General features: G+C 22.4%; 1 protein-coding gene across 1 annotated transcript; it reads right to left on the bottom strand.

Annotated features, from left to right (window-relative positions):
• Positions 1 to 9: 9 nt before the first annotated feature.
• CLUP02_08740 (uncharacterized protein) lies at positions 10 to 9,259 on the bottom strand (the record flags this gene model as incomplete). Its single annotated transcript, XM_049287723.1, has 4 exons — positions 10 to 78; positions 160 to 348; positions 433 to 586; positions 9,249 to 9,259. The coding sequence occupies 4 exons, from the start codon at positions 9,257 to 9,259 to the stop codon at positions 10 to 12; spliced, it is 423 nt and encodes a 140-aa protein (XP_049144866.1).
• Positions 9,260 to 13,383: the final 4,124 nt, after the last annotated feature.

Genomic DNA, 13,383 nt, shown 5'->3' with positions numbered 1-13,383 from the left:
TGGAAGATCTCAGAAAGCTGACTGAGGCGTGTATAGGAACTTGTGGGCGTGATGCCAGGTCTGCTGTGACTGCTGCTTCTATGCAAAAGATTCCGCGATACGTCGCGGTCAAGCATGTCATGTTCTTCTGTGCCATATGAACGAAGAGGTATCGGCGACATGCTGTGACCGTGAGAGGAACCGTCTATCGGACTCCATGTTGAGGCCATTGAGATGGAAAGTGCGGCCCCTCGACGGACTTGGTGCGATAATGCCGTCGTCTAATTTCGGGACCCGGACGATAGGCTTTCCAATTGATGATGCTCCTGTCCTCAAGTGGGCGGTCTCAAGTCGCAACCATCCGACTGCCTATGGTCTCGAAGTGGCATTCACGGCGAAAGTAGCTGGCTTCATAGGGATAAGCCGCAAGATCTTATAGCCTGATCTTGAGACGACCTGGACGGTGGGCAAGTGACATGCACGAATGAGGCCCAGCAGAAGGACGTCGGAATTTGCAACGACTAAACCGCAAATCCGAAATACGCCTGACCTTTGGAGAAGAATGCCTAGCTCAAGATTTTGGATTGATTGCTCTTCCAATGAGCTCCTGGTTGCATGCCACACAGCCTGGCACACCTCGTAACCAGCGTTCGCACAATTGCAATCATTTCTGGTCTGCCGTCACGAGAAGTACCCTCCACGGGCTATATCTGATGGGAAGTATTATGTGATGAGGCCCAAATTCAGCCCATCGACTGCTAGAAATAATAGCGTCAGTATGTTCGGCACTACTTTTTCTCCTGGTAGCCCTATTATACTTCGAAGTTATTTACAAAATAGATTGAATTAATAGGTAATTAAGAATCGCCCTCTATGAGAGTACTTATATTTATATACTATTTAGTATTTATTATAATAGCTTTAACTATCTATAACCTTACTATACGTTACGTAACCTTAGTTATATAATTACTAAAGCCTACTTCGCTCGTACCCTCTATATTAAAATAAGCTTCGTACTTATTTCCTATTTTTAATAAATAACCGTTCTTTTTATATATATTAATACTTTTATAACAACTTTATAATAATTATAAACTTAGTTCTAATTTAAACCCCTATATTTTTATTAAAAAGTTATTTTTTAAAAACTATAGTTTACTATATTTTTTTTAAAATATTATTTAACCCTTATTACGTTTATTAATCTTATTTTTAAATAAATTAATATTTTTTAAAAACACTATTAATATTCTTAAGTAAAAGCTTAATTATTAATAAAGTTAGCCTAAATAATACCTTATTCTATAAGTTAAGGCCTAGTTAAAAAACGTCTAGGACTTATTAAACCTAAATAACCTTATTTTTTTATTAAATCCGTTACTCTTTATTAAGTCTATTTTTTTAATTAAGGAATATATTAAAATACGAAATATTACTTAAGATTAAATATATAAAACGGCCTTAATTAAATATGAATAAAAATTTAAGGAGTTTATTTAATAATAAACTAAATAGTTAAAAAGCGAGGTTATAATTAAATCTTTAAATAGAAACGATCGAATTAAATAACTAATTATTTTAATAAAACTAAAGGCTATAATAGCGAATTAAGTACGTCTTATTAAAGAATATACTTCTTTTATTTAATAAACCGTGTTTAAAATAATCTCTTATTTATAAAAAAGAGATCGTACGAATTAATAAATTACTAAATCTCTTTTATAATTATTTAAAGAATCTTAAAAAATATAAAAAAAGAGCTTATTAATTTTTTAAATTACTTTTTTTATATTATAATCTAGGTTTTTAAATAGAAGTACGTACTAAGTAATTCTAGTTTATTTATAATTATAAAAAAAGAATTTAATACGGTTATAAATAAAGCGAACTCTAGTATTAGCTTATTAACCTAAATTAAAAACTTCTTTTTAACTTATTATTAAGTAATATAACTTAAATTACTTAAAGTCTAGGGGACCTTTGCTTTAAAAACCTTTTATTATATAATTATATATTATTTTATTTTAAATTAATCTAACTAAGAGCTTATTAAAATTATTAAACTAAAAAAAAAAAAGCGATCCTTAATATAAAGTATTATACTAAGATCTTTAATAACTTTTTATATAAAAAAGTAGTATATAATAAGAGTTATAAACGAACCCCTATAATATTCGTAATATTAATAAATTATTTAAATTCCCCTAAGTAGAACGAAATAATTCTTAACTCGTTTATTAACTACCTTTATAAAGGGACTTATTATTAAAAACTAATAAATTATATAAAAATAGAGCTTATTTTAATAAGTAAAATAAAGTTAAAATATATTTAACTAGGTAGTAACGATACTTAAAAAATAATTTCCTATTTAAATTAAAAAAAAGTATATTAACTTCTATACTAACCTTATTTAGAAAGGTTAGATTTATGTAAAACCCCTTTTAAAATAGAATAATAATAACTAAGGTCGCTTTAAAAAAATAATTAAAACTAATAATTTAAGTAATAAAAAGAATTCTAAGGGAACTTACCCCTTAAATATTATAATTATAATTATTAACATTAGTCTACTCCCTAAACTAAATATAAAAAAGAATAAAAATAATAATCTTATTATTTTTTTTATCCCCTTTATTAACTTATACTTCTTTTTTAAAAATATAGTTATAAATAATTATAGTACTATTTACCTCGTTAATAACTAATTACTTTTAGAACCGGATTTTATTTAATAAAGTAATAGTTTAGAAAATATAAATTCTAAAACGGCCTCCTATTTTATTATTACTAAGAGAACGAGGATTATATATAATATTTTTATAAAACTAAAGGGGCCTAAGATAGAGTACTTTATTTTTTATAATATTAGTTTTATTAAAAACTTTTATATAAACGTCGTATTAAGAATACTCTTTCAAAAAACTAATATTTAGTACTTAAGTTTTAACTATACCCTTCGGTTTAATAATAAATCTAAAAATATTATTATTAAATAGCTCGAGAAAAAGGTTAATCTAGTTTTTTTAAAATATAAGCCCTATTTATCCTATTTTCTATTTAGAAATTAGTTTTTATTTATTAATATAATTTTAATACGTAGCGCTTAGTACTTACGTTCTTTATATAAATTAAGGAATAACTAATTAAATATAGCTTAGTTTTAATACTTTAAATCTAAATATTTTATATTAATAATACTTAAAAAGCTCGTCTTAGCCGCTCGGGGAGTAAGGATTAAAAAACTAAGCTATTTAAAATACTAATACTATATAATTACTTATATAAAATAAGTTATTTTATAACGTACCTTAGAATAAAGAGTAACCCGACCTTATTTTAAAATCTTATAGGACCTCTTTAACTACTTACTAACTTATAAATAAAGTAAGTAACTAATACTAATTAAAAACGAGTATTTAAATAGGATCTTCGTCTTTTTATAAGTTATAAAGATTTATAATATAGTATTTAAAATCTTATATTTTTTTAAATAATAAGTATTAGAATAGGGTAGGGCGATTAGTCCTAGTAGTCCTTTTTAAAGCTAATTAAGTCTAGAGATTTATAAGAGAGCTAATTAAAGTAAAATATAAAAAAAAGGGCCCCGATTAGAAATAAGAGCTTAGTAGCGCGGATTTTTATTTTAATTATATATATACTTTTTAAAATTAAACTAGAGCCTTTTTAAATAATTTATTTTTATATATAATAATATAAAACGATTAAGAAGTTTACTTTTTTAATTTAATTAATACTATCCTCTTTTCCTTAGTTATAAATCTATTAATTATGACTATATTAACCCGATTAAAAGAGGTATTTTATATTATTTTTATAAGTATTAGTAGTTTTTTTAAAGTACCGTACTACGAGAGTTTTTTATACTTTATATATTTTTAGTATATATATAAAAGGGTATAGCTATTTATAAGATTTAATAAGACGTAAAACGTATAATAATCGTAATTAATAATAAAACTCGTTTTTAAATATAAATACGGGAGCTAAAAATAAACTTAAAAACTACTCCTCTATATATAAAAAACCTAAATAGAGGAAGAGAACGAGCTAGTTAAGAAATTATTAATAAAGCGATTAGTATAATATTAATAACTAGTTTACTAAACGAACTCTAAATAAAAGCTATATTAACTATAGCTTACTTATATAATATTAACCCTAAATAACATACTAACTAGTTATTATTAGTTTAAACTAAAGAAGTTTAGTTTACTTATTATTTTAAGTAATAATAATTAATAAATATACTAAAGCTTATTTATAATTTACGTTTTTATTAAAAGTAGACGTATATATATAGTTATAGAGCGTATCTTTTTAAAAAGGATTATAAAAAAGGAATTAATAAGAGACGTTTTAAAATAAAATAGAGGGAATATATCGGGTATTTTATAAATTACGTAATAAATATTTATAACTTATATAAGATCTAGATCCCCTTATTTTTAAACGTTATTATTATTTAAAATATAACGTTTAATAAAATAGTTTTTTATTTAAAAAATAATATTAAAACTGTAATTTATTTACTTAAGTTAAGGGCCGTAATAAATAAAATTTAATAACTATTTATAATAATTAAACCTAAGCTTTAATTATTTAGATTATAAATAAAAAAAGGCCGTATTAATTAATAATAAAAAATAGCTATTATTACTTATACTCGTTTTATAAAAAGTAAATAAGGCTATAAAAAAGCCTAGTTTATTTTTAAATAAACAAAGTAAGTAGCTACTTATTCCTAAACTAACTTTAAATTTTAAAAATCCGGAGTTAAATACGAACTTTATTTAGCTAATTAAAGTTATAAACGAGGTTATAAAAAAATCAACTTTTTTATTAAAAACATTAAAAATATAATATATATATAAATAGAAATAAAGATTTTTAGAGCTTTTATAAAAAGGATCCTTTTACTTAATTAGACTTTAATAAACCTTTTTAATAAATAAGTTTATATTAAGAAATAAGAATAATAAACAACTTAGTTGATAATTTTAATATAATTAATATATATAGTTAAGAAAAGGACGGGTATACTAAATAAAACTAAAAGTTAAAAAACTAATTACTAAAGGTATTTATTTAAAACCTAAATTAATAAGAGCAACTTAAGTAATACTCTTTTTATATTTAAATAAAAAGAAACTAAGACTCCTTTTTTAATACGTATATATTTAATTAGTAAAAAGTAGTTAACGAGGTAACTTAGGGATATTAAATACTATATTACTATATTTATATTATAATTAATAAAACGAAGTACGTTTTATTAATTACGGTCTAATTTAACTAAATCTACGTAAATTAATTAATTACCTCTCTAAGGAAGTAAAAAGATATTTTTAAAATACTAAAACTTTTAAAAAGTTAATTTATAAAAGTAGTATAGTTAAAAATCTAGAAGCTAAAAGAAATAAATATTTAAAGAGTAGTTAATAAGGCGTTAGTTATTTCTAAGCTAATACTCCTTAAATAAGTATTTAAGTATAAACTTAATAATAATAATTACTTCAATTATTATAAAATAAAAATTTATATTAAGGAGGACCTTTAAAAACGATACTCTTTAAAAAGGATATATATAGTAACGTTAGTTATTAAGATATTTAAAATAACTATAACTATTATTACTTAATTCGATTTAAAAATTATTAATATAATATTATAAATACCTTTTTAAATATAATTATAAAACTAAATAACCCCCCTATTATTTACGAGTTTTTAAACGGCTTTTATAAGCTAAGAATATATATTGAACTCGAGCGGGCCCTATATAGCGCCCGTAATGCTCTATTATTATAATACGAGGAGCTAGTATTAATTTTTAAAAGTCTAGGTTTTTTATTTATAAATAAGGACCCGTACTTATTCTAAGATTTTATTAAAAAGGTCCTAATCCTCTTTAATATAAATAATATTCTCGTTTTTTATTATAAAAACTATATTTATAAGGCTAGTTAAGTAATTCCAAAACTTAAAGAAAAGTATAAAATAAAAAACTACGGGCTAGTTTTATAATATTTTAAATAAGGGTCGTTTATAATTAACTAAATAAAAAGATCTACTTAGTTTATAATTAGTATTTTAAAAAAGTAATTAAGAAGTTCGATTTTATTAACTCTACTATTTTTATAACCCTATTATTAATAATCCTAATTAAAAAGAACTTAAAAATTATATTTCTAAATAAGACTAAGTTTTTTTTAAAAAAAGGTCGGATTAATATTATATATAATAATTATAATTCGGCCCGACGTTATTTTTATATATACTTTACTCTCTTATTTCTTAATAAACCCGTTTTATTAATATTATTTTATTATAAATTAGGTTATATAATACTTTTATTATATATAATACTTAATAATATATTTTAAGATCTTAGGGAGTAGCTAAGTATTATTAATTATAAATAACGCTTTATTTATAAATAATAAAAAGACCTAAAGATCCTTATAGGGTTTTATAATTTCCTTTTTTAATAACCTTATTTAGTAAAAAGTAGCTCGTTAAAATATAATAACTATATTAATTATAAAAACTAAATTACTAAGCTTGGAATATATAATTAAAAAGATACTCGTTCTTAAACGCTTTTTTAAAAATATTTTATTTAAGCTTAGTAATATATAAAAAGTATATTATAATAATTATTAAATAATTAAACTCGTAATAAAAGAAAGGGAACGTATTTTAACTTATTTATATTACGTTAATATTTAGAATATATAGCTATATAATAGTTTTTTTTTCAATTTTATAAGTATAAAAGATCGACTTTAACGGGATTACGCTTTTAAAAAAGATTATACAATATAATATAATATATATAATATACCCTAAGTACGCGCTTAACGTAATATAATAATTTTAATATAAAAACTACTATATAATTTAGTATAGGTAAGCTGCCCTCTTCGGCTACTTATTAATAATAGGCTAAGTAATATACTTATATAATAGCGCTAATTAAAAAGGTTAATAATAGAGATCGGCTATAATAGTTAGTTATAATAGTTAGTTATAATAATTAAAAGCGGCCCTTAACTATAGAGGTTCTAAACTTTAATAGCGACGTAGAGGTTTTTAAAAAAAGGGCTAAATAGGTTAATATCTATTACTCAGAGCTCGTAAAGATTTTTTTATTCTTATTACTTTTAATATTACCCAAAGCTCTATTTAAACTAAATAAATTTATTAAATAAATTTATTAAACAAACCTATTAATATATAAACTACTACTCAAATAGCTAATTAAATAACTAATTAAGAAGTTAGCTAGTTAAAATACTACCTCGATAAGAACCTAAAAATACTTATTAATGAGTTTACCTCTCTTGAGCTAGGCGCCCTCGGCTAGCTTAATATTATAACTATTATAATTAATATAAATACGCCTGAGGATTAGTAAAATACTTTTTAATAATACAGAATTCGGCTAGGTAATAGTACGAACGTTATAAATAGCCAGGCTAATATATATAATAAATTTAGGATACGGCCGGTAATAAGACGCTAATAATTTAGTAATTAGTATACGGATCGTATTATAAAAAAGCTTTTTAAAAAATAAAGCCCTTATAAAAAGTTCTATAAACTTTAGTTTTATAATATACTTATATTTATATTATAGCCTTACTAATTAAGTATTTATAGCTTAATTTTTTATAATTTTAAAGCTTTTATTTTTATAAAATAATTAGTATAAATAATAATAAATTATAAAAACGAACGGAACGTTAATAAAATAACGCCTAGTTATTAATAAAAAATCATTAATATTAACGAGCTATAGTTATTTAGAGTTAACTACTTAACCCTATTTTATTTAAAAAAACGAGCTTATTATAAAGCGAGTCTTATTTAAATACTAACGTTTATAAAAGAGCTAGATAAAAAAAATAATCGGGGTAGATTATTTTTATAGGTTAGTTACCTTATTAATACCCTAAGGACCCTATTTATTATAAACGGGGCGTTTATTAATAACTAATTACTAAATATATAAAGTTAAGGTATATATAAAAACGCGGGTAATATTAAAATAGCTAGTTTAAGAAACTTTATAAGCTTAATAATAACTTATTTTTATAAAATAATAGAGATAATAATTAAAAATTAAAACTAAAAACGGCGTCGATACGAAGAGCTTATTTAATAACTTACCGAGCCCCCCTAATAAAGTAATCCGCTAGGGCCGTACTATGTATTACGTATTAAAGAAAACTAGGTATATTACGCTCTATACCTAATTACTAATTAAAATAGTAATTAACTAACTTAACCGTTATTTTCTTTTTATTAATAGCTCCCGACTTTCTTTTACTTATTTAGAGGGCGAGCTATACTTATTCTAACGTATATAAAACCTCTTAATATTAACTTACGTAAGTAGCTAGATCTTATATTATATACTCCTTTTTATTAAAAATTAAGGGGCCCTTTATATATTCTTTTATATTTATAATATAGCCCGTATTAAAGGGATTTCTAGCTCTATAAAGTATAATTTTTAAACTAGCGTTAGTATATTAAATCTTAACGTCCGTATTAGCCTAGCTATTTACGGTATTTATATTATTATTTAGTTAAATTTTATATTATTAAAAAGTACTTTACTAATCCTTAAGTATACTTACGTTAGTTATAATAATTATAGCGTTAAGCTAGCTAAAGAGGGCGCCTAGCTTAAGAGGGGTAGACTTATTAACGGGTATTTTTAGCTTATTAATTACTAATTATATACTAAAAGTAAAGTAGGTTCTCGTTAAGGTAGTATTTTAACTAGCTAACTTCTTAACTAGTTATCTAACTAGCTATTTAGGTAATAGTTTATATATTAATAAGCTTATTTAGTAAATTTATTTAGTAGATTTATTTAGTTTAAATAGAGAGTAGCTTTAGGTAATATTAGAAGCGATAAAGATAAAAAGAAGCTTTACGGGCTCTAGTATAGTAAAAGAGTAATAAATATTAGCCTATTTAGCCCTTTTTTTAAAAACCTCTACGTCGCTATTAAAGTTTAGAACCTTTATAATTAAGGGCTATTTTTAACTATTACGGCCGACTATTATAGCTAATTATTACGGCTAACTTTTATTATTAACTTTTTTAACTAGTACTATTACGTAAGTATATTACTTAGCCTATCGTTAATAAATAGTAGGGTAGCTTACTTATTTTAAATTATATAATAGTTTTCGTATTAAAATTACTATATTACGTTAAGCGCGTACTTAGGGCACATTGTGCGTATTATATAATTAAAAAGTATACCGTATTATATAATTTTTTTTAAAAGCGTAATCCTATTAAGGTTAATTTTTTGTGCCTATAAAGCTAGAAAAAAACCACTACATAACTTACCGAGCGGCTAGTAATATATTTAGGTTAATAAAAATATAAAAAGCCTCTTTTTTATAACTATAAACTAATTAAAAAAGAGTTTATAAGTACTTAAGTAGTAAACTAGATTATTATTATAGAAATAGGTAATAATTTTTATATAAAAAGTATTATAGAATAGTATATTAAATAGGCCCTATTTAAAATATCTTTATTACTATAAAATAATAATATAATTATAAAAAAAGCTTCTAAGATCCCCTCTTTTAAAATAACTTCTTAACGTTCGTTTATTAATAATACGTAGACCCCGAGACTTAAAAACGGGAATATTATAAAAACCTAAGAATAAAGAGGTTAAAAAAGGGCTAGACCCTTACTTAGTTCTTTATTAAGTACTTAGCGATTTATCATAACCTAGGTATAAAAAATATAAAGAATTTAAAAATAGAAGTATATTAGTTCTTTTTTAAATTACTATCTTAACTATAAAATAATCTAATTTATTATAAAGTTTTAATTAAAAAAGTACGTAATATAGCTTACGAAGTTAATAAACTATAGTTATTAAATTAGTAAAAAAGTAGTAACTAGTTATAAAAAGGTAATAAAAAGGGGCTATATTTATTATTAAAATAACTATATTAAATATCTCCTTTTTATAAAAAAAAGAATAGGGAGAGTTTTAAAAAGCTAGGCTCTAGGGACTTATTAAGAATAATATTATAAAAGTTATATAATAAAAGTACTCGTACTAAGCTATTATAAAAGCGTCGTAGTAATAATATTAAATACTTTATATATAATAAAATAAGCTATATATTTAGTAAGTATTAAAAAATTAAGTTAAAAATAAGGGTAATAATAAGCTAATATACCCCTAATTAAAGCTAACGTTAGTAACTATCTAATAGGTTATTATTAAGCTAAGAGTTATAGAAGTTAACTCGTTAAAAAATAAGTAAATATAAGTAATATACTTAATACGCTTATATTAAGTATTAAAAAGGTACTAATAAGAATAATTATAAAAAGTAGAGTAATAGTTTTATAAAGTATTACTAAAAAATTAATAAAAGTTAATATAAATATATATTTTAAAATAGATATTATTAGTACTAAGCTCATAACTTACTTAGGGTTAACCTTAACTATTACTATAGCTCCTTTATTAAGGGATTTTTAAAATAAAGCTATAAGCTAAAGAAAAGCTTACTAATTAATACTCTTTTTTATTAACTACTATAAGTAACTAAAAAAGATTTAGTAATTATTTATTATAGTTAATAAAAAAAAAAATAGTAAACCTCTTACTATTATAATTATTAATAAGTTAAGAAGGTATTCGTATTAATATAATAATAAATATATAGTTATACAAGCTTATTTTAGTTACTAAACTAAAAATAATAACTCGTAATATTATTAAGAATTGTAAGAAGGCTTACGTATTATATATTACTATTATAAAAAATATTGCGGGGGTAACGGAGACTAAACTATAAGGGGGTCTACTACTAAAACTTTAATTAGAAATAGAAACGTTTAACAAGTAGTTAATAAAAAGACCGTAGTTATATAGCGGGGTAGAATACTTAATTAACCTAGTTCTAAGTACTAAACTATTATATAATCCTATTTATTTATTAAATAAGAAATAACTTAATAAGCTTTATATATATATTATTAAAAACTTAATAAACGGTCGTATTATATTTTTAGTTAGTAAAGCTAGGGTACTAATCCTCTTCGTATTAAAAAAGAATAGTATACTACGCTTTTATATAAACTACTATGGGCTAAATAAAGTAATTATAAAGAATTAATACTTACTACCGCTTATTAGCGAGTTCCTAAATAAGCTTTATAAAGTAAAATAGATTTTAAAAATAAATATTAAGGATACCTACTGCTATATCTAAATTAAAAATAAATAAATAAAAAGTAGTACTCTAAAGCTAATACGGTTACTTTAAGTATATTATTATACTTTTTAGGCTAACGAACGTACCCATAACGTTCTAAGTATATATTTACTAAGCGCTTACTAACTTACTAAATACTTATTATATAATATATATAAATAATTTAATAATTTACTTAATAATAAAGGAGTAATATATAGAGGATATTAAAAAGGTCCTCTAACATTTATAATTATATAGGCTTTTTATTAAACTATTAAAGTACTCGTTTTATTAAAAAAGGGTCGAGTTCTTAGGTTATACTATTATATTAAAAAGAATCGAAATTAACTCGTTATAAATATAAACGATTATTAACTAAAAGGCGCTAAAGTTTATTAGGGATATTTAAATATTCCTAGGGTTTTATAATTTTTATTAGAAGTTTATTACTAAATACTCGGGTATTATTATATTAATAATAATACTATTAAAAATAGAAAAGGGGTAAATAAAGGATTTTTAATAAACTAAGGAAGTAAACGAGGTATTTAATTAGCTAAAAGTCGCTTTTACCTTAGTAACTATACTTATATACTAAAACTTATAACGTATTATATAAATAAGAATTAACGTTTTAGTTAAAGCTATTGCGGTAATCTTATTATAATAAGCTAATAAAAAATACTAACTTATTATTTATTGATTATAAAAGCTTTTAAATACGGAGTAGTAATAAACTACGGGCTAATAAGAACTACTTACTATAATAAAAGGGCTAGAGTACTAAGCTTATTATTTTTAAAGTTTTTTATAAAGGTTTATAGTTCTAACGGATTATTAAAGACTTAAAAGAATAATTAGCGTATCGGCGCAGGACTTTTAAAAAAGGCTCGTAAAATAAGTATATAAACTATTAGTATTTAATTTTAATTTAGAATATTAGTTAAGAAAAACGAACTTAATAAACAGTCTATTTAAAAAGCTAGATTATATAAAAAGAGAAGTACTTTATAAAAATATTCTCCTTATACTAGTTTAAAAACTACGTCTTATTAATAAACTACTACTTAACGTTTAATAAAAAATAGTTAGTTTAAAAAAATAAAATAATATTATTAAAATATATATTTAAGTAATTAAGGCCTCTTTTTATAATCCTAGCTAGATATTAATTAGTTTTAAGAATAGGGAATCCTCTTTTTTATATTAATAGCGTATTATAGGGCGTATTAATAAAATAATAATAGTTATTATTATAATAACTCGAGGTAAAAAAGTAAAAGAGTTATTAATAAATGCTTATTAATAGTTTAGTAAGGATAAAGAGGAGTTAGATAGAGCTAAGGTTATTATATTAAAATAGTATATCCTACGTCTTATTATAAAAAAGTTTATAAAAAGTAAAATAGTATTCGCTTCCCGTTTTTTATTAAAAACTAAGGAGCTCGTTAGACAATTATGAGCTAAAAACGAGTTTTATATATTATAATTAATAAAAGTTTATATTATAGTTAGCGAGCTAAGAGTATATTTATTTAATAAATAGGGTATACTATTTTTTTAAAAAAGACTTATTATTTTTTAAATAAAGTCTTTTTAAATAAAGATCTTTTACTAATATTACGATAATTATAAAGTAAATTATATAGGAGCTACGAAAACTCTCGAGCTAATTTAAAAAAGTTTTATTAAGAAGATATTTAATAAGATATTTAAAAATACGTTAAGAACTATAAGTATTATTTGAGAATTATAATCTTAAAATATAAGCCGTATGGGTAACTATAATTATTATTACTACCCTTATATCTATTTTAAAAAATATTTATAAACTTTATTACGGGGCTATTACTAAGTATTTATAATAACGGCGCAAAGTATAATAGAATTTTAATTATTATTTATTATATAATAAAGTTTATAAAGTTCTTATTTATTATTAAAATACTTAATATAATATAGATAATAAGTATCCTATATTAAGAAGTTAAATATAAGTTTAATACGCTAAAAAGTATTATTATAAATAGAAATTAGCTTTTTATAAGTATATTTTAAAAAGAGTTTACTAAGGAACGGGTAATATATTACTAATTATTTATTATATATTATTTATAAA

The sequence above is a fragment of the Colletotrichum lupini genome, chromosome 4 (assembly GCF_023278565.1).
Source record: "Colletotrichum lupini chromosome 4, complete sequence".
NCBI lineage: Eukaryota > Fungi > Ascomycota > Sordariomycetes > Glomerellales > Glomerellaceae > Colletotrichum > Colletotrichum lupini.
This window is presented reverse-complemented; position numbering and strand designations above follow the sequence as displayed.